This window comes from Nymphalis io, chromosome Z, assembly GCF_905147045.1.
Source record: "Nymphalis io chromosome Z, ilAglIoxx1.1, whole genome shotgun sequence".
In the NCBI taxonomy this organism is placed as follows: domain Eukaryota; kingdom Metazoa; phylum Arthropoda; class Insecta; order Lepidoptera; family Nymphalidae; genus Nymphalis; species Nymphalis io.
In genome coordinates, this window is record NC_065918.1 from 9,262,042 (window position 1) to 9,285,102 (window position 23,061).

General features: G+C 32.9%; 1 protein-coding gene across 3 annotated transcripts in view; it reads right to left on the reverse strand.

The window, feature by feature from the left end:
• LOC126780401 (inhibitory POU protein) overlaps positions 1-15,841 on the reverse strand; it is a 47,280-nt gene extending 31,439 nt beyond the window's left edge. For all 3 annotated transcript variants that reach the window (XM_050504873.1, XM_050504872.1, XM_050504871.1), the window contains exon 1: positions 15,737-15,841. In XM_050504873.1, coding sequence (XP_050360830.1) covers positions 15,737-15,841 — 105 coding nt within the window. The remainder of the gene's footprint in view (positions 1-15,736) is intronic.
• Between the last annotated feature and the right edge of the window lie 7,220 nt (positions 15,842-23,061).

Consider the following 23,061-nt stretch of genomic DNA (forward strand, 5'->3'; position numbering starts at 1 on the left):
CGGTTATACAAGACCCTGTTACTGACGGAATAATTTCTGATGGCGGTCTACCGCCATCAAAACACTTTGCAAGATAGTGAGTGCTACCTGCTGAGATGAACTTAAACAAAACTCTGGCTCCGTATCGTATATAATTTATGTACCTTATTATGTTTAATATTTTTTCGAAACTTATGCGAGGGCTTTCCAAAAAAACGATACATCGACGGATGTATATTATATAGGTACATTTTAATCGACATGAGTTTGGAACTAGATTGACGTAAAGTATATATAAAATTGTATTTGAATAGTATAATTAAGTACCGGCCACTAAAGTGTCCTACTTCTATGCAAAGGTTGTATTGAAGGCAAGGTACTTCTTGAAGAGAAGGCGTGGAACGTATACCAAACGGTGCTCTACTGGGGACTGGTAGATATTGTATATAGCAGATACAATTATGATGTTTTCCTTTATCTCGTACTATGCCGAGCACGAGTTGAATTATAAAAACAAATTAGCACATAAAAACTCAGTGGTTTGCCCGGTGCTTAATCCTCGATATTTTTAAAGCTAACGATTGCTTAATGCATAGTTCACTAAGCAATCGTAGCTCATTCCATTTCACCATTTGTATACATGGAAATATCTTAATTTTAAAGCAGTTTATTCGTACAGATAACATTTTACCCACACATGTGTAAGGTACATTAGCCTAACTAACCAATATAAAGTTTGAACAACATCTATCTACTGAATATAATCGACCTATATGTATTGAGCGACCTCCCAAATACTCAACTAAACAAACATGAATAATTTATATTGTAAGTCTCTCTCTTGTTAGATTTTTTTATAACTTCCCTTTTCTTTTGTACCGGAATTGTTTGAATGAATGAATTTTTCTTTCTGTGTATAAGGTTCAAAATAGTTTGTTTATTTTTAAGATCAAGAAAGAATCCCCACAGGGGAACCTACAGACATTACAGGAATTTCACCTGTATTGTTATTTTTTTTGGTTGATCCAAAAACACTAGAACTAACTATTAACTAGAAAAATATTTTTATTTTACCCTTACGATATTTTTACAAATAGCAATGGCTATTGAGATAATAGTTCATTTTCGTTCAAAATATTTATAAAACTTATTTGATTCAAAAATTGTGCGTTGATATTAAAACAAGTTAATAGTCGTAAAAAAATCGACGCTTATGTTCACATTTTCAATCTAAATGGAATATGGACGAAGATTATTTGCATCATAAATGGTAAAATTGAGATATATATTAAATTTACATTCTTTTAATATATTGTTGATACGCAATTAAAATATGCAAATTCAATTAAACATGAAGTGTTTACTTTATTATTTTAAAAAATATAGACATGTTATTTCTTAAAAAAAACACATACCCTATTTTACATGAAATATACCTAAGTAGCATTTTAGTATAATATATTTACTAGTCGGGAGAAAGATTTGACATAGACAAAGTAATACGAAAAAGAAAGCCCGCCAGTATGTAGTAGTACGAAAGAGAAACTTATGCTTATTACGTAGATCAACCAATCAATGCACTTTTGGCATAGAATAACCAAAAAAAATACACAGAACGTACATACATAAACATACATACATATATAAACATATTACTTTATTTTAAAAATAGGTAAATGGTTATTTTATTATTACTGTCTAAATTTTCTATAACCTAAATAAATCTATAAAATTTATATTTCAATGTAATTACGTCTATCGTTATGATATCTTGTTGTGCGATACTTGTTCAAGTCACCACTTGAACAACGAGGGAATCAAGCGATTAGAGAAGTAAAAGTGTAATATTTTTTTTCATTAATGGTGATTGTCAATTGTTGAATGTGCCGAATCTAAAGAAACATTTCCACGTACATACTAGTAGTCATCGAATTAAGATATGTCCTTAAGGTCCTGTCTGGTGCGGAGGATACAGTATATAACAATAGATATTTTTCATAGAACGATAGAAAAAGGCAATCAAGTATATGGTCAACATAGGACACACTTTTTAGGCTGTAACGATTTTGCCACCCTTGCCCAACGGCAAGTGACCAAAAACTATTTTACGTGCAAGTTCAACGAAATTGTTGCATGATAAAAATAATCTAGGACGCACAATTAGTTGTAATTATTTACAATTAGTTGTATATTTCTGAGCTAATCAAAGCTCAATCACGTACGATTAATAAGGCAAAGTAATGTATGCTACTTAAACAATGATGTACGTTAGGTAAACGTGAATAAATAATCTTTATTGTGCTTACAAACAGTTAAAAATAATCAATTCAATTAGGTTATAAAAGTTTGTTAATTGTAACGAATACCTTTTTGCGCGATTTTTATTGGAAAAAATCATCGATTTTGTCGTCGTAACTAATCTTGTTCATTAATTCCGACTCTACGCATAAAATAGTTAAAGAATTTAATTTCTCTTGGCTCAAGGTCGATCTCAGATAATTTTTTCCCTTTTCAGACAAGAGAAGCTTCTCTCAGCCGAACAATTTGTCACTGGTGTACATAATGCCATTCGAAGGGCTATGTCCAAGTTCGTTATAACGTTTTGCAAACTCTATTTTCGCAGAAACGTAAATAGACTCTGATGATCTAGAATCTGGTTTTACCAAAATGCTTTGGGAAGATATGTGACTTAAATATATGCGTCCTTGAACTAACTCAGCCTCTAAATTATTAGAATACAAAACTTCTAAGGACGGCATTTTTAGTAAGTGTTGATGATGATAATTCGCTCATTTTCGTCAGTACGAGAACTTGTCGTACGCCTTCTTCGTATTTTCTAATTCGGATACGAATCAATGATGGCGTGAAATGTATTAACCCTGAACGTAAAACTCGCGGTCATAGTCATAGCTTCTTTGGGTAATCAATGTTAAGTATGATGGAAAAGTCATCGTCAAAATTTTATGCAGATTTCTATCTGTAAAACATCAGAAAACCGTCATTGAGATCTTCTTGATTTCTATGAGATAGAAAAAAAATGGGCCCAAATTTGTCCCCCCGAAAATCTGCCGCCCTAGGCTCAAGCCTTCTCAGCCTGCTAGTAAATTCGTCAAAGTATGGGGCCAACAGATTACAGAACAAAATAATACATTATCGAAATTAAAACATATTTATTTTATAATAACTTCCTATTCTTTACCAAGGGGCTTTGATTCGCATTTGCACTTTATAATCTGTGTTTGGTTAAATAGAAATGCGCCAATTTTCGGTATTTACATGAGGTAAAAGATGCCTTATGACTTATATAGTTATTTATATTAGTGTCATAATTGACGCACTTTCTATGTCACAGGATGGCATTTTAGTTTTTTATTGTCGTTGTTACGGTGAAGAGGTACTTATAGCAGAACGTTTTTGAGTTTTCAAGTTGAATGCGCCCGTAACATATGCATCATCTTTTTAAATTTCTTATATAATTGTGAGTATTTTTTTTTGTTTAATTAATATATAAATAATTAAAATTGATAAATACTCAATTAATAACATACACAAATAAAATTTTCTGCATAGTAAACGGTAAAATTTATTCATATATATACTATTATTATAAAGAGATAAAGTTTTGAGGTTGTAGGGGGTAATTTTTGGATCTACCGAACCGATATCGAAATTTTTTTTAACAATAGAAAGCCACAATATTTGCGAGTGTCATAGGCTATATATTAACCCAAAAAATGAAAAGACTTTTTCGTGGTAGTGGGATTTGCAAAGTTAGTCGGAGAAAAAACGGTCGAACGAAAACGTTTCTTACGAACGCTGCCTTAACGATGAGAGATATATGTATGATTGAGTTCTAGAGAAAAGTTGTAGAACTTGATAATGCCTACAAAAAAATCAGCGACAGCATAGCATGTGTCTAACTTTTATATTTAAGTCACAAAAAGTAGTTTTTATATTGGGTCATGTTTATTGGTCATATTAGCAACAATTATGGATTCTTATCAAAATAAGTGAACTTATCGCCTCAAGTATTTAAAACAAAAGACTTTTGCCTTTTACTGCACATAATTTGGACCAATGGTTAAAGAGATAATTCGACATAGGTATGGAAAAGACACCCTGTTGTATTCTATTGAGTGATATTTCTATTATACGGTTTTTTTCATATACAACACGTCAATTTATTTAGAAATAAATTGATTTATTATCAAGGAAATTGTATTTATATAAAATTAGTTTAAGAGATAATTTAAAATATCAAATACGTGACACAACCTTATTAATGTGTTGTTATAATCAGTCACAAGTTAAAATGTTTACAGCTAGTAAACAAAACATATATATATATATATGTTTTGTGAGGTTGTAGAGAGTAATATCTGAATCTACTGAACCGATTTTGAAAATTCTTTCACCGATATAAAGCCACAGGCGGATTTGCAAAGTAAATCGGATAAATTACGGTCGAACAAAAAGGTTTCTTACGAACGCTGCCTTAACGATGAGAGATATATGATTGAGTTCTGGAAAAAAGTTGTAGAGCTTGATAATACCTACTTTTATATTTAAGTCAAAAAAAGTTTTTTTAATATTAAAAAAGTAATTTAAATCGTTAGGTAATTTTTATTGGTCATATTATTAACAATTATAAAATCTTATCAAAGTAAGTAATCTTATCGTGCTTATTGCTTATTTTTGGCTCTTATCTCAAGTGCTTAAAACAAAAGACTTTTCTCTTCTACTGCATGTAATTTTGAGGAATGATTAAAGAGATAATACGACATAGGTATGAAGCCGCGGCCGCGACGTAATTTATTGAGTGATATCTCTATTAGACGGTTTTTTTCATATACAACACGTATTTGAAAAAAATATTTAAGAGATAATTTAAAATATCAAATACGCAAGACAATTTAATTAATGTTCGGCAAACGCGACTTTTGGCAGTCAGGATATAAATCATAGCACTCAGTACTAACCGAACCATACACTCATAATCATTTCATCTATATTTCATCTCCAGTATATTTATATTTATTATAAAAATATACTATTATTTGTATATATATATATATATATATATATATATATAGAATATATATATATATAATAGAATATATATATATATATAATTTAAACATTAAAATATTTTAGGTATATATATAGACATATAATCTATTTAAGCAAATCAAATGATATATTGTTTACATATTGTTTCAAAGATTCGGAAAAACGGACACATTTTATTACTATTATCATTTCCTTTTATGAACGTAGACGTTACTATTTAAGTTGAATAACAATCGTCCGTGGCCGCTCACCCTCGACGTTGTTTTGTTTGCAGAGTCGGTCATGAGAGGTATTGTCGTCCTTGCCTTTCGCAAAGCACCTGGCATAAACCCGTCTCATCACTCGGAATGTTTCTCGCCTCCATGAATAAAATAAGATAGCGCAGGCATACTCTACCTGTCTCCCTTCGCACCACCAATTACGCTATTTGCCAAAACGAGTAAGTCATAGTTAACGTAAAACAGAAATGCAATAAAACCCTGCGCCTACAAGAGAGATTTGTTTCTACCTGTATATAGAAGCTTATAGTTTTAACTATAATAAGTAGATGTGTTGTTTCATTTGAATAGCAGACGGTTCGCGCACGTGATAATTCCTGTTTGATTAGATTAAATGATGCTGAGTTTGCCAACTGAATAGCAAAATCAGTATATATTCATTTGTCTCGTTAGTAGGGTTGTATATAGACGTTGAATGTTACGGCTTATCTTCAGAACATAACCATTTTACTAAATAATCTACTACTAAATACGAACTAAATTTGTATTACCACGATGAATGCAAAGTAATTTATAAACGTATCACTATCGAATAAATACCACAGCCTTGGTTTATTATGTATTGTGGCTGTCGACAGTCACGCCAGAAAGCTGTTAGATGTTGTTTACGAATAAACGCCCTAATGGAGCTCTTCGAGTCCAATAAATACCCACAACAAACCTCTACTGCAAATGAAATGAAAATAAAAAAGTAAAATGTTACCAAAAATAAGTAATACGTAAACTTTATGAAGTTCCGAAAAATTCAGACGATCGGTCTCAAAATAAATCCTAATTTTTTTTTATACAAAAACCTTCCTAATTTTCAAATAACGTTTCTATTCAAATATATTTTATGTAATAATATTCGGATTTTGAAAAGAAAATCTTCTAGAATGATATTTGGTATACTATTATGGAAAGATAAACATTTTTACATTTCTTTTTTTTTAAATAATGACGGTAAAGGTTTGTGTAACAAAGTATATTATATAAGGTAGACGTAGAATAAGATATAAGCCTCCACTCAAACCTGGGCCATTAATAGAGGTGCGTTAAATAAATGTGCATTCAAAGCAAACATATATACATATTTTTTCGTTTATTGCTTTACTTAAATGCTTACCTAGAATTATTTGTTTTGAGAACTTAAATGAATACAATCAAACCAAAAAATGCTAGTGTACAAATTATGACCGCATTGAATAATAAACGTTTCCCTGTTAAATAACCAGCACTTCTGTCACCAGTTGAGGCAATAAGACAAGATGTTTCGTGTTTTAGAAAATTTTTTGCACTATTACTCCAAGGTCCAAGTGTGTTAGCTGCAAACAGCACATATATAGAGTTTGGAACTTTATTGCTTCAATTTAGACGTCAAAATTCAAAAGTTTGTTTTCACTCTGTTACTGCATTTGTTTCCACACAGTGAAGCCCTTAGTTCTATGCCATATATGTACAAGAAAATTGTTATAAAACTTACAATTTACTTAAAATTGCTCAGAATTTGTTCAATGATTCATTGTTTGTCTCGCATGCGGTCCTGTGCCATAAATTTAACAATTTTTTAAACCATTATTTATTGTATTTTACTTAATCGAGTCTTTCAAACTATTGAGATATTTGAGGATTAGGTACATTTTTTTTATTAATAGAATAGGAAGGCGGACGAGCATATGGGCCACCTGATGGTAAGTGGTCACCAACGCCCTTAGACATTGACATTGTAAGAAATGTTAACCGTCGCTTATATCAACAATGCGCCACCAACCTTGGGAACTAAGATGTTATTTCCCTTGTGCCCGTAATTACACTGGCTCACTCACCCTTCAAACCGGAACACAACAATACCAAGTATTGCTGTTTTGCGGTAGAATATCTGATGAGTGGGTGGTGCCCACCCAGACGAGCTTGCACAAAGCTCTACCACCACAAGTAAAACAACAACAACATTGTTGCTATGCATACAAAACGATAATTAAAAATAAACATTTTAACGAATATTTTGTTTCGTCAAAGCTGTTATTAAGTTTTTTTTTTATATATTCGCCGGGAGGGCAAATGACTCTACTCCACCTGATGGTAAGTGGTAGTAGAGTCCAAACGCGACGACGGCCAGTACAGACGGGAAAAACGTTCTGCACTAGCCGCCTTCGCCTTGCCGGCCCGCAATATGCCTCTTCACGCCTCGTTTGAAGGAACCCGGGTTGTAAGAGGAGGGGAACACGTGAGCTGGTAAAGAATTCCATTTCTTGGAAGTGCGACAAAGAAAGGAGTTGCCGAATTTTTTTGTTCGCGATGGAATTGATGTCACAGTTAGGCGGTGACATCGAGAACTCGCGTGCACTTAAGAAGGAAGGGGGAAGCAGGAATTAGAGAGAATAATTCTTCAGAGCACTCGCCGTGATACAGTCGATAGAAAACGCTCAGTGCTGCTATTTCACGACGCAATTGTAAAGGTTCAAGGGTGTTTGTGACCTTTACGTCGCCAATAATGCGTACAGCACGTCGCTGCAACCAGTCCAAGGCCTCCAGTAGGTACTTAGCCGAGCCACCCCAAAGGTGCGCAATATTCCACGCAAGACCGTACCTGTGTTTTGTACAGCAGGCACACTTGTTATGGCGTGAAAAAACACCGCACCTTGTTCAGAACTCCGTGTTTCCGTGAAGCTGTTTTTATAACAGCCTCAATGTAATCCCTTGGACTAAGATCGCAGCGAACGTCAATCCCCAGCATGGCGATTTTAATTTGCATCACCAGCGGAGTACCACAGAGGGAGGGAAGAGGGGAAAATGTTGACTTTTTCGCTGTGATAGCGCATACCTGTGTTTTCTTGGCATTAAACTCAACAAGATTATCAGAGCCCCATTTGGCGATGAACTCTAACGTCCTATCGAGTTCAATGACAAGATCCTTCCGCCTCTCCTCAATTTCTGCTCGCCCAGCCACTGCGCGTCCGTGGTATCCACCATACACTGTACTATCGTCTGCATAGCAATGTATATTCCCAAGAGAGAGCATATCATTGATATGCAAAAGAAAGAGTGTGGAAGATAGCACAGATCCCTGGGGGACCCCAGCATTCACTACATAGAATTGTGAAGCGCAATCATCAACTAAAACACGAAGGCTACGCTTATGTAGGAAGCTGGTAATCCAGGTGCATAGCTGAGCAGGCAGACCATATGCCGGCAGCTTGGAGAGAAGACTTCTGTGCCAGACCCTGTCGAAAGCCTTGGAATCGAGGCTGACAGCCAACGATTCTCCATGCTTGTCGATAGCTTCAACCCAGAGGTGTGTTACGTACGCTAGAAGATCACCAGTGGACCGTTTTGGTCGAAACCCGTACTGACGATATAATGGGTTCAGTCGGTTGTTTAAAATCCGTTCCATCACCTTACAAAGTACTGAGGTGATAGCTTAAATTGGCCGATAATTTGCCGGGTCAGACTGATCCCCTTTTTTGGGAGCCGCTTGCACATTAGGTCTTCTCCAAGCCTCCGGCACACATCCCGAAGAGAGAGAAAGTTGGAACAGGCGCGTTAACACAGGAGACCGCTCCGCTGCGCACTTCTTCAGCACTATGGCTGGTATTCCATCGGGACCGCTAGCTTTCCGTACATTCTGTCCGGATTATGTCCGGATTTCTGAGCGGTGGCAGCGAAGGTTGGCAGAAATTGTATTGCACAGACATGGTCAGACGCCAGAAGCTACGGGAGCCCCTAGGATGCGAAACAAGGTCATGACCAATCTGTACAATGCGCTGTGCATCCGCTCCGCAGTACTTTTCTTAGTTTATTACTAGTCGGATAAAATTGGCAAAATTTAGCATTATTATTTGTTTTCAAGATATGTCCAACAAAAGAAGCATTTATGAACTAAATTATTTACATGAGTACATGTTCACGCTTAGAGCAATTTGAGACTAAAACGAACCCTTCGCAATAACTTCTACTTGAAAAATAGAGTAAGCAAATATGTGTTAACTCAAAAGGTAAAATTAATTTTCAGATAAAAACGTAAACGTCCTGCTGCAAATACCTTCTTTCCTCACTAGTCTATATAATCGGGGTATAGAATAAACATTTGGTAGAATATCATTAGATACATGAAGGTTTTCTCAAGATATTTTTTTTCACGGGCAAAAATGAGATGAATAATAACAAAACACAAATTATGCACATGGATACACGTGTACAGTGTTGTATCCACTGGTACATCGCGGATATTAATAATTAATGGGTATTACATATAATAGGAGAAATGATTGAGAGTATACACGTAATTCGATTTTAACGTCTTTTAACAATCATATTTATTTCGTTAGTCAATTTACAAAGGTACTTGCAATTGTTTCATTCCGGCCGTGTCGGTTTCAAAATAAAAATATTCTTCAAGTAGACTTTTACAAACGTATTTAAATATAGCCATTATAAAAGATTAAAATAAGTTAAAGTTAAAAAGTTACAACCAGTTCAGAATGTAGATTCTAGCGACAAAAACACGGAAATTTTCTCAGTAATGTTTTACTCTATTCCACCGATTAAATTACATAATGTTTGCACTTTTAGGTGTTGACGGCCTCCTTGTCGCCTTTGTGCGTTACCACCACCTCTAGGAAATTAATAAACTTTTTAAATATCCTCTGTTCAAAATGTATCCATGTAAATGTAAGTTATGCATGTCATAAGATTATTTTTTTTGGTTATTAGAAAATATGGACACTTTTTACATGAAAATCCAATTAAACATTACACCTTCTGACAAACCTTTTAGCGGCCGTGGATTAAATATTTAATAAAAAGGTCATCGATCATTGTTCTAAAACGACAATCCATTTTACAGGGCTATTTGTAACAATTTGTAACAAGTAACACCAGAATTTATTTGTTCACTAAAAGTAGACTAAAAGTAGACTTTCGTTTCGTTTTGTTTTCTCTGACACTATTAAATCTGTATTTAGCAGTGAATAGTTACGTGATGTCTCCGACGCGTTATGATTCACAATAATGATTCGGAGTATCCACATAATATCGGTTGAAATAAAATTTTATTTTCATTTATCAATGAATATCCCGAAACTACCTGATTGTTTATAATATTAAGTGATCTGAAGTAAAAACTTATTATTTATTGATAATCACATTTTATGTTTCAAAATAAAACTGTAACGTCTTACCATTTAATACAAAAACAAATGGCTGGCTAGGGTTATATGTACACTGCGTCTTTTTTAGAGAGTAGGAAGATGAACATGCAAATGGTTGGTGAGTGACCGCCACTACCCATGGACATTGGCTCATTAATATCATCAAAAATATTAACCATTCATTACACCTCTAACGCATCAATGACCTTGGGAACTAAGATGTTATATCCCTCGTACTCGTACCCTACGTCCTCGTACTGTAGTTACACTGACTCACTCACCCTTCAAACCGGATCACAACCACATTAAATATTGCTGTTTTGCAGTAATATATCTGATGACTGGGTGGTATATGAACTTTCACAAATCCCTAACACCAAAGTAGCCTACAATCGCTTTATACTTAACCAGTCTTAGTCTTGCTACATTAAAAATATTAGTGCTTTCTTTGCTTCTGCGTAGAGGAATATTTTAAATACTTTAAATTTTGTATTAAATATTTTGGTGAATTATTAAAAGTCATAGAACAAAAGTTGTCATTTATGATGGATGATATTAATGCGATCCCGTGAGGTTATTAATGTTTAACAAAGAAAATATTGATATATATGGTTATATATATCAATATTTTCATTAAAAAACCGAGATGGCTTAGAGCATATCTATGGCCAAGATAGATCGCGAGCTCAAATCACTGTAGCACCAATAGGACCTCTAAATGTTGACGGGCTTAAGCTGTGTTTATGATTCTCGTGCTTGGTGATGAAGAAAAACAGCGGGAGGAATGTTACATGTGTCGGTTGAGTATCTACCAACCCGCATTGGAGCAACATTAGACTTGGAGATTCGCAATTCTTCATTTTATTATAGATTATCTATTTTACTTCATGTTGAATTTTGACTTCCAATTATATTTTAAGTTATTATGTATTTTTAATTACAAATGATTTATATTGATATATGAGTGTATGAATGTATTTAAAAAAATTAAAAAATTTATATTTAATGGCAAGATCGGAAAAATCTTTGATAAATGTTTTCACTGATATTAATATGTATAATAATTGGCACAAAAATTATATTATTTATATCGTTAAAAGTACTGTTACTTATGATATCATCAGATGAGAAGTTTTTATGTGCATTGCATCTCTAATGACCATTGGTTGAAATATATAGTAGTTCAAAGTGTTCCTGTTTTGTCCTAAAACAAATCGTCACAGTCACAAAAAACACTACAGTAGATAAATTATTAATCATTATTAAAATTGTTGTAAGCAACGATAAACGTTCATATTGTACTTTCATGTAATTAATTTACCTTACATGTTTAAATTGCTGCTGGTGCCGACGGCACGGTACTTGCCTCACTCCCTCTCACTCACTCTTGTTATTTTCGGGTCCATGATCACAGTATTACTTTAACAGGTAGTCACGTCTCATTTCAGCCAATTATTATTTATTCTAATTAAAAATTAATATAAACTGTTTTGTTAGGCTAGGACTCGTTCAGTAGTCAAATAAAATCATATTTACGTATATCATCATATTTACGTAGCTGGCCCAGTGGTTAGAACGCGTGAATCTTGAACGATAACTGCGGCTTCAATTCGTGTGGCGTCGAAACATATGCATCATCCAGCCCACATTGAACCTTATTCTCGAAAGGAAAAGATACTTTAGCCCAGCAGCGGGACATTTACAGGCTGTTCATTTTGTTAAGAGGTAGGTTTTGTTGGTTTGTTTTTTTCTGATTCAAGTTATCACTAGTAATCTGATTGTTAAAGAACTTTCATATTATTTCAGTTTATAATTTCGGGATCCGTATAGTATGGTAATACGTTGTATATTTTTAAGAAGCCACGTTATATGAAGTCGGACAGAAGATTGTCGGTCTAGGTGCATTCAAATGCTAACACCAAAACCATAACAAGTATACAAAAACTTTTTTTAAATATATGTATATCTCTAAAATGTCTATCAATGACATTTATCTATCTTTTATAAATATGACACAGTAACAATTTTTATTATTTTGAAAATAACCTTGCTATATTTGTCACAAAGTATTTATTCTTACTAAATTAAATCAAAAATTCATTTTAAGTTTTATGTAAATAAATATTTTATTTAAAACTTTGCTATTCGATCCAGTAGCAGTAGAAATATAATATCCATGCATATAATAAAACAATAGAAAATGATGATTGAAAGAAATTAGTGTGGGCGATAATAAAAGTGTAACGGAACATAAGAAAGTATTTTTTGTCTGTCTGTATGTGTGTAGACGTTAATCTCCAAATTACTAAACAGATTTTCTTGCGGTTTCATTTAAGTTGACAAAAAAATTTATTATCATATATCCTTGTTTATATAGGATAGGACCAAAAAGTATTTAAATAAATCCATAAAAAATGGTATTTTATGAGGTTGTATTAATAAAGTACGGGCGAATAGCTCGGTTGGCGAGTTTTTGTAAATGAAATTAAATCCTTATTTTGACCATACAAAGTCGGAACGAGTAACTAGTCGTATAGAAAATTATTCATAAAAAGCGATTTTTCCTACAAGTAGGATTATACAAAAACTAAAATAACCCGACGGGAAAGTGATAGCTACCTGACTAGACTGAATTTGAAATTTTAAATATTAAAACGTAATTGATGTAGAAATTCAGTGGTAATATTTTAATTATTTTAATATATGACTCGCAAAATTTATTTTAAAACTGATAGCCTGGTATGAATATTTTATTTATTAACAATAACTGATTGATTGATAAAACATTATTTTTAAAATTGATCATTATCCGATGACCTAGTTTATATACATAAATAAAAGTAATATGAAATTATATGTTATAATTGAGTTTACTCGTTATTATATTAAACCGCACTCATATGGATTAGAGACATTATAACGTTATTACAATTGTTTTTCAATATATTTATTTTAACAAATATAAACAAAGTTAACTCATAAAAAATATATACAAAATGAGTAATTTTATTGATTTAATCATTGCACTTTACTCGTAAATGATCAACCAAAATGCTTATTTGAAATAAAGAAGTAATAATATCATAAATCAGTTTTCATTACGCCGATCGTTCGATTTATTTAAAGCTATGAAACATTTTAAATAATTAAAGACGGCAATAATGACAATCAAAAGTCAACTGCGATGCGCGGATATTTGCGAGCTTAATACAAAACAATGATATATTTAAAATGCAATCTCTCTTTAAAGTGAATGATTTTGATTAATTTTAATATAAGGTGATTTTGGAAAATGATATTTATAAAATGTTATAACTGTATTACTTTATGAAAGAAAATGTTTGAATATAACGTAACTAACTAATACGATTATACATCTTAATTGTATAATTTAACAAATAGAAAAGCACAGATCAATCAGGATAAAACAAAATTATAATGATAAATATGAACCAAAATACAAAAAACAAAATCGTCTTTTAACTACCATTGTTTTAATAAATATATACGAGACGGGTATCAAGAACAAATCACAAATTTTTAAAGTCGTTCTAATAATGCCAATCAGCGCAGATTCGTTCCGGTTTATCCCGTAATATAATAAAAGACCTATAAACCACTACAAAGTACTTAAATAAGACACGCTAAGTGCATAACAATTTATTCACTGCACGTGATCGTTAAAACTCCTACAAATCTAAAGTAATCGTACGTTAATGCTAACATTGCATATTTACTCTGTGGACCTTCTAATAATAACACGCAAACAAAAAGATTAGGAGGTATAAAGTTGACAGAAGTCACCACTGTATTACCCTATAAAAGTTTTAAAGGCTCTTATATAACACTGTAATCACCGTTTAAATTATACTGAACCATTACAATTATTTTTGACTTCCAAAAAGGTGAAAATTTTTCAATATTGAAAACAACAAAAGTATTTATGTTTTTTTTCGAGAACGGAACTATTTAAAATGTAATTTTTAAATTAAACTATTCAAGTTTAATTTTGACTCAAATAAAATAATATTCCAGAAATACACATGTATGTTAGATTTAATATAATAAATTAAAGATTACCTCTAAGCTAAATCAAAATGAAATATTCCTGCAGATAACAAAACGGCTCAATACCTTTTCCAATAATGAAAAAAAAACTGATCCTCAGCGTTTTTCTTTCTTTGTTGTTTCTAAAATGTCCTGTAAAAAAAGTTAGAAAAATACTCCACAAACTAAGCTCTCAACGTTTTTAATTATTTATAAAAAATAGGGTTTTATTGTTTTAAATCATCCGATATTGTTTCAGCGCTTCCTATAATTTCATTAAAAGATGGCAAAATATATATGTCTTTACTCTATTAGTCTACGGCCTACATCGACGCTACGCGAACGATGTTGTAACGCGTAGCCGTCGCAAGCCGCCCGCCGTCGGAATTTTGTTCAGCGCTACGAGCATCATGAAAAAGATTTCAACGAAATCTCATTTAAGATATATTAAATTTTAAAATATTTTTACTAATAAGCACTTAGTAGTTGCTACAAAATGTTTTTATTTTTATAATGAAGTTAATTACATGAATTTTAAAATGGTATGGAAACGGATTTTCAAATATTTTATGTTTTAATTTATAAGTTATTGCTTTAATATATCCATATGTTATCCATATTTAATCATAAAGTTGTAACCAATAAAAATAATAAATATAATATTAGTAAGTAAAAATCGAACAAAACAATTTTTATAAAAATAATTAAACCGAATACAATACTTTACATACAATAAAAATGTAGTATGTAAATAATTCGATTAATTTTGAAAGATCATCGTTATGTGAAATTGAACTTTACACTTTTTACTTCCCGAGATTAATTATTTTTTTATATCTAAATAATTGTATTTTTTACTATAAGCGTACATATTTTGTAACAATAAATCACTAAACGTTTATTACTTTATTATTTTTGATACCATTGAGAACCAAGTTTTAGGAGAAATTTAATTCGCTGTGACAAAAGAAAACAAGGTTAATGGAGCTCCATGTGAAGTCGCTAAAGCAAGCCAGCACGAAAACATTAAATACATACATATATACAAACGCACAGCAACCATCCTGAAAATAAAATTGTTAGAATTCTTCGAGCAGTTTCATAGGGTGAATTTTTTTTATTTATGGTCTTCTGATTTTGTTGATGAAATAGTTTAACGGTTTCGACGATAATGTCTATCTTAAAACAGTATTACTAATATTCCTTGTAATGACAGGTTACTAAGATACTCACGGATGGATTGGGCACGCAGCGCCGTGGATCAGAGCTGCGGTATGTGGGGCTGTACCGGCCTGGAAAACAGCCGGGAGGTGCCATCAGCCCCCCACCGGACTTCATTTTGTCCGGGGAGTACATGGCACATGACCCCCACGGATCGTCCTCCAACTTCAACACCTTGGAGGGTGAGTGATACTGCCGGTCGAAAATTTTGGCGACTTTATCGTACTTCGGGGTTAAAAAAAGGCGACGCGTCGCCGCGACCGTTCCGTGCGCCGGATGATAACCGACTGAAGAGGGTGCTGCGTGACGTTATGAACCACGCCCTCTCCCCTCCAACGACCCCTCCTACGACAACACCTCGTCCCTCGCACGCATGTTTACGTCGCCGCCGGTGGCTCCACGATTAACTGAATTATTTAATTGGTCCATTCACTTCTCGTGTCTGTTACCTTTTCACGCTTCTAGCTCGCAAAGGTTGATGGATTGCCCGTGACACGATTGGCACAATCCTAATTAACCCTCAATTTATATCAAATTCTAACAATACCAAACTTAGAAATAACTCTTGTGTTGTTTTTTATGAGCGAATGCACGAGCATGAGCTCTTTGAACAAAACAAATACTTAAAACAATAAAAAAATTTTTTACTTATAATTATTTCTAATATATTTTGACATTTTTTAATACATACATATTTATATGTACATGTATGTACCGACATACATATTTAACAAGAATATGTTAAATAGTATGCAATAAATTATAACATATTATCTATATATGCAAATCACAATACAGTTATGAAATCATATTGAACCCAGTGAATAAATTGAAGCTTTCAGGAATAGGTTTAAGCAGTCAGGTGGTATATTTATAAATGTTGAATTATTCATTTGCTAAATATCACAATAAAATCGACTGTATTCGGGTGTTATTTATAATATCAAATATGACATACATGTATAGTTTTGAAATCGCCCGTTATGTGTTGCAATAACTCTTTTGTAATATATTTTTTTTAAATATGTTTTTCGACTCCTGAGACTCGTTTTGTGCATTAATGACAGTCTTCAGACAAAGGAGCTTTTGAGCATGTACCAAAGGCGGTATAAAATTTCAACTCAATGTGATAAAATGCGTGATCACTTGGGATACCATAAGAAACAAGCATTAGCGAGGAGTGCGGTGGGGGGTGGGTGAAATTATTTCGCCCACCCACGAGCAGAGCACAGCACGGGAGAGGCTGCGGATGCGTTATATCAACACGATCCCGCAGCCTCTCCGATCCGTGCTGAGGACAACCAGCGTAGTGGTTTTAGTGGGTTAGAATCCCACATAACCCAGTTCCACCCCCATAGTACCCGGGTACCTTTCAGAAGGTGTCCACTGCGAGAAAAAAAATTTGAAACAATCGTTATCTTTTAATTATTAAACTAACAAATGTATATAACTCTAAATACTATTAATTAATTTTCAAAAAATATGACCTGATAATTAAAGATTCTTTCTAGCTACATAAGCTATTTTTAAGATGACGATATTTTAAAATGGAAGTGATATCAATACTTGTCATTAAGCAATATGCTAATCTTCAACTTGACTTTGCATGGGTTAACCCAGTCTAGAATTTAAAAATAAAATATTTTATGTAAACAACATTGTAATTTTAAGGGTTTTGTCTAAGTTTTTGTTTAAATCTATCGCTAAGGCGCTTCAGAGACGAGAGTACGCATCAGGAAAAAATTTAAAAGCTGTTTTTTTATATATTTGCCGGCAAGGCAAATGACTCTACTCTACCTTATGGTAAGTGGTAGGAATGTCCAAACGCGACGACGGCCAGTACATTCAGAAATAATATGTGTGTGTGACAGTATTAATTAAATTATTATAGTTAAAATAACTATACCGTTTTCTTTAGAATAATTTATAGAAAAAACATAAAAATGAGACTGAGACAGGCCGTGACCAGCAGTGGGACAATTTATAAATAGCAAAGATATTATTATTATTATTTAAGCACATCTTCTGGCCGTAAATTCGCCCGCATGACTTTCAGAATACAGACAGAAATTTAAGGTGTGTGTATGTGTGTTATAAAAAAGTTTATATATATATATATAAATTATTTACCGTCAGTACGTTTTCGTTTTGAGCAGTCGATACTCTCGAGCAACCGAAATAAAACTGACCATGGGAACCAAAAATGTCCAAATTAATTTCTATCAGCGTTTAGCTCTGGGACTTATTCATAATTGTAGAAGCCAATTTTAGGGAATATAACAGCCTCTCATATTTAAATGGCAAAATAAATAATAATAATAATAATAATAATATCCTGGGACTTTATTCACACGCGGCCATCTGATCCCAAATTAAGCAGAGCTTGTGCCATGGAAACCAGACAACTGATATATTACATATACTACTTTTCTTTTGTAAATACTTACTTATATAGACAATTACACCCAGACTCAGGACAAACAGACATGTTCATGCACACAAATGTCTGTCCTGGGTGGGAATCGAACCCACAACCTTCGGCGTGAAAGGCAGGTACCTACCAACCACGCCAAACGGCTCGTCAAATATTTGGGATAATTGGGATCAACACGCTGCTTTAGGTACTCCGGCAAAAATAGCGTCCTTTATGATATTCCTCCTCAGCTATGTGACACGAAATGATACGAAACCAATACCAGAACAAATCTTATTCAGAAAGTAAACGTAGTCGTTTTCTCTAAACTTGTAACATAAAATGCAGACATAAAAATGAAAACAATATAAGAGAAGTAAATCATGTAGCATCTTTCTCTGTTACGGCATAAGTGACTGTTACCCTAATAAAAAAAAACAATTGTTATTATAAATCCGGTTACAAATTTTAACTAATATGTAAGCAATATACTTCCAACTTTTAACAGAGTGTTGCTTTAGTTATAAACAAAAATCAGCGGCCATTAATATTCGTACACTCAATTAGTAATCGAAACAAAAGTTGAGTCTAAAAGGGTTTTTAGCATGAACTCCGTCGGGACCAGATGGTGGAGCGTGAGTCGTGATGATACGCGATGTGCGTTATTAGCAAAGATCATAACCCTGCAAACCGATGGATACATGTCAAAACAAGAGCAACCCTTCGCGTAATTACCCGGCCCAACCGGCAGATGGCGGGAGTTTAATTTTTCGATTTCGGACGCCCGTACATTATGCATGACGCTTTTATCGCTCGCTGTGGTTCCTTCGGGAGTTTATTGCACGAAGTTTAAGTTACGTGTAACAGCGAGTTTGCGATAAGTAATACACTAAACGTTGGATATATAATAATTTATCGATACTAACTAATAATTTATACTAAGCTTAAAAATATATTCAAACGAGCATAACATATTTATTATTAACATGTTTTTGTTCTTCATAAAAATAAAAATCAATAAACTTATAATTCTCAGCCTTACTGCTACAATAATATATTTTGCAGGTCATAGGCGTACACTTAATGGTTTATAAGTAAATTATCCGCCCAAAGTTTATAAAATAAGCGACAACAACACGATCGCGTACCCTTTTTGGGGTCTCGGCGCTAAACCACTATGCATAGATTCGTTGTGCAAAATGTACAATACAACAATTCTTTAAAGCAAAAATTGACTCCTGAGTGTTCGTTGATAACCGTTTATATCAAAGAGAAATAAAAAAGGTTCAATAACCTTTTCACATAGATGTTCTAAACAAATTATAATTATGTTACGGTTACCGAGTTTGAACCTTAGAAAATTAATGATACTTGTATATCAAACGTTATTTTCCGAGTACTTTTCGATGCACGCTGACTTTTATAGCTGACCTTTATAGGCTGCTAGAGAACCAATAACTACACGTGTATGATTAAAATTTTATGAAGTCTTCATAAGGTATAGTGATAAAAACTAAAATATTGAAAAATCAGGATTAAAATAATCTCTTGATCTGCATCTGGTCCAAGCTACCAACTACACACGCTATTGCATCTTTTCTTATGTGTTCTATCAACACTTATTTAAATAAAACTATTAACATTATTTTTGTTAAGCATCATCAACGCGATGCTCGGAAGCGATGAGTGCTGGTCGGAAATGGTCTCCTTCTGTGAAAATGTAATATCGCAGAAGGAGGCCGCGGAGCGGGAGCGGGAAGAGGATGCCGCTGCAAACCTGCTCCGCCGAAGAAGACTGTGGAGAAGAATGAGGCGCTATGCGCACCTTCTCCCTCCGCCGCAATAGGCGTCGCCTGGACTAGGGGGTTCTCAGTACCCTGGTAATCCCCCTAGAGAATGGAGGCCTGCATACGCAGGCCGCCCGTCAGAGCGTCGCGGTAGCATGCGCAAGCGATCCCGTGGCGCTCCTCGTTATGACGGAAAGGGTACCGCTGGTTTTTTAGTGGGTATTCCGTTTTTCGGGGCGCACTCGGCGCCTCGGACATCGGTGAGCCCCACATACCCCCCACTGTTCTCGTGGGGGAAACGCGTAATGCGTTTTTCCAGCGTAAAAAAAACATATATATAAGACAAACAAACAAAAAAAACTTGTTTCTCGGGCGTAAATATATCAACTTGCCAAAGTTTTATCACAACCGTGTGATGGTTGTAAATGGTTTAGGAACGCATTAAGGAAAACCAAATACAAACAAAATTTCATTTTTATTTATTAAATTGTTTATAATGATTTTCTAGTGAGCGTTGTGAATAATTAAAGTACATATATGCATAGTGACAGGGTTTGTGGGCAATAAATGTATAGTATAATAAGATAATGTGGATAACGGTTTTGAATTCTGATTCAAACTAAAAATGGGACTGAGAAAAACAAAAATATTTGATTTATATACATTTATTATACTCAAATAATTATTATTTACTTTATATAAATATGCAATTAAATTTCTAATCAGTAACGCACTTGATTTCGATATAATATTGATATGACTTAAAATATTTATATCTTTGTTCAATTAAACTATAATTATAAAAGAATTACTTTAAAATCCAATCTAAGTTTAGTTCTAATATAAAGATACGAGAAAAAAAAACCGTAGAATATTTGAATTAAAGGTAATTTTACATTGAATCTAAAACTTGTGAAATTACAATACAATTTAACTATTTGTTTTTAATTTTGTTTGTGATGCATATTAACAAGAATATTATTCAATATATACCTTCAAGCTATTTCATCATATTCAGACGCACGAAAAAGTAGACCACTTAACATAAGAATGCTACATAAAAGAATCCAACATGATATAAATACGCGTAGAATAACGAGAAATAGTAGAACGTTTACATAGAGAGGGCCAAAGCTTCCGGAGGATGTGGTCTCCCCACCCCACCTCCGGAAGCGCCCAAGCCTTCCCAACACACGCACTGATACAATCTGCAAGGAAATTTATTGTTTTATTTTATTTATGTCAATTTTGCAGTAATTTATTAATTTTTATTTTTAAAAGTTCTAATTGGCAATCAGATATTATAAATATAAATGTCCCATCTTTTAATAATAGTAAAATACTTAGTTTTTAATCTCAATATATAATTATTTAAAAAAAAGTTTATTAAGAATTTTTATAACAGCATTCATCAAATTTTGAGTATGTAAAATTATTTTAATCAAAGTCAATATATCAAATGGTTTTACATTTACCTTGATTCTCTAATCGAACAAAAACAAAATATAGAAACCCGAAATACTTATATGTATTATTTGTAAACAATTTATTTAATAAACCTAATTTGCTATCGCTACCGAGAACGCTCATGAAAACGGGAAAATATGTATTCGCGTACCCTCAATTAAAACCATAATTAACGTTGAATTAAAAGCGAGCGCTAATCTCAATTATAACTCTCTTTTGTATTTTGTTGCTGTATTTCTCTTTGTTTACACACTAATTTATTTATCGGAATAAAAAAGTTCAGACAAATTGATTTGCATATAATTTACAAATGATATATTTACGCCAATAAAGATAACCTGTTCAGCTACATTGTAATTTAAGTCCTTATCTATATTTATGTTCTAAAGTAAATTTCGTCAATTAGCAGTCCAATTTACGTATTGAGGAATTTAATATATAGATATTAAAACTTTACGCTATAAATAAAAAAAGCGGAGCAGTAACCATAAACGACAACCAAACCAAACATTAGGAAATTTAAGGCGGTTGGGCTAGCGATTATAAATAAATCAAAAACAAAACTTCATACTTTATACTTATTTCAAGTGGGCTGGACAAAATTCTCATATGAGAGCATTTTAATCTTCATTTTATAAGATTCAAATAAACTATTATTGTAATAAATTAGTATTGGGTAAAAATTAATGATAAATAAATGTTTTTATTTCAGTTATATTTTAAATTTGTTATTTGTAAATGAAAAAAAAGATCAAATACCAATAATAAGACTCTTTTGAAGGCCTTCCTGAAATTCGCTCTAAATCGCTTATTCATTTAAATCAGAAATAATGAGTTAAGTAACTTCGAAAACATAGACATAGAACAATATTCTTGACTGCGTGTGTATATTGCCTAATATGATGATAAATTCTTTGAAACTCCTACTTAGTGTATTTTATTTTACATTTTTTTTTATCTTTTATTATTGCATAATTTAGTACTTTTTTTATAAAATTACACATAAAATTGTATAATTGTAAAATATAAAACACATTACGTCAAAATATAAATTGGAAAATGAAAATTCAGTTATAGTTTTACACGTTTGGCAGTGCCACTTTGTTGATTATATTAAAAGCATAAATCATAACAAACGGATACAATTCATGAATAAACACTTATTTTTGATCAAAATGTTTTCGTCGACGTCATTTAGGTTCGAATTAAGTGTCGACTTGCGATCAGGAAGCGATACCGGCCGACACGTGCCGACTGTCTATTACCGGACATATTTTGAGGCGCAAATTAAAGCTTTACAGAGTAAATTGTTATTTAAAGCTATGCCATGCTTATATTGCATTTTAGATATGATATCATTAATGAATTAATATTTAAATGTTTTTTAATTATTTAATACAAAATTGAATGATTACAATAACTAGAAAAATTTAAATGAGTAGAATTAATCCCACGGCGTCCTTCGTTTTGTTTAATTTAATTGTTTTGTCTCGGCATCGAGTTCAAGCGAGCATGTCTCAATTTGTATGATTACTGGCCACGTGTCGGTTACGAATGAGGGTGTTCGAATTATTTTACTACACGATTGGGACACTTGTAACGTACTTATTCACTTATAGCTGTAAAGAAATTTGAGTATCACAATGACAGAGGGCGGGTGGGAATGTGAA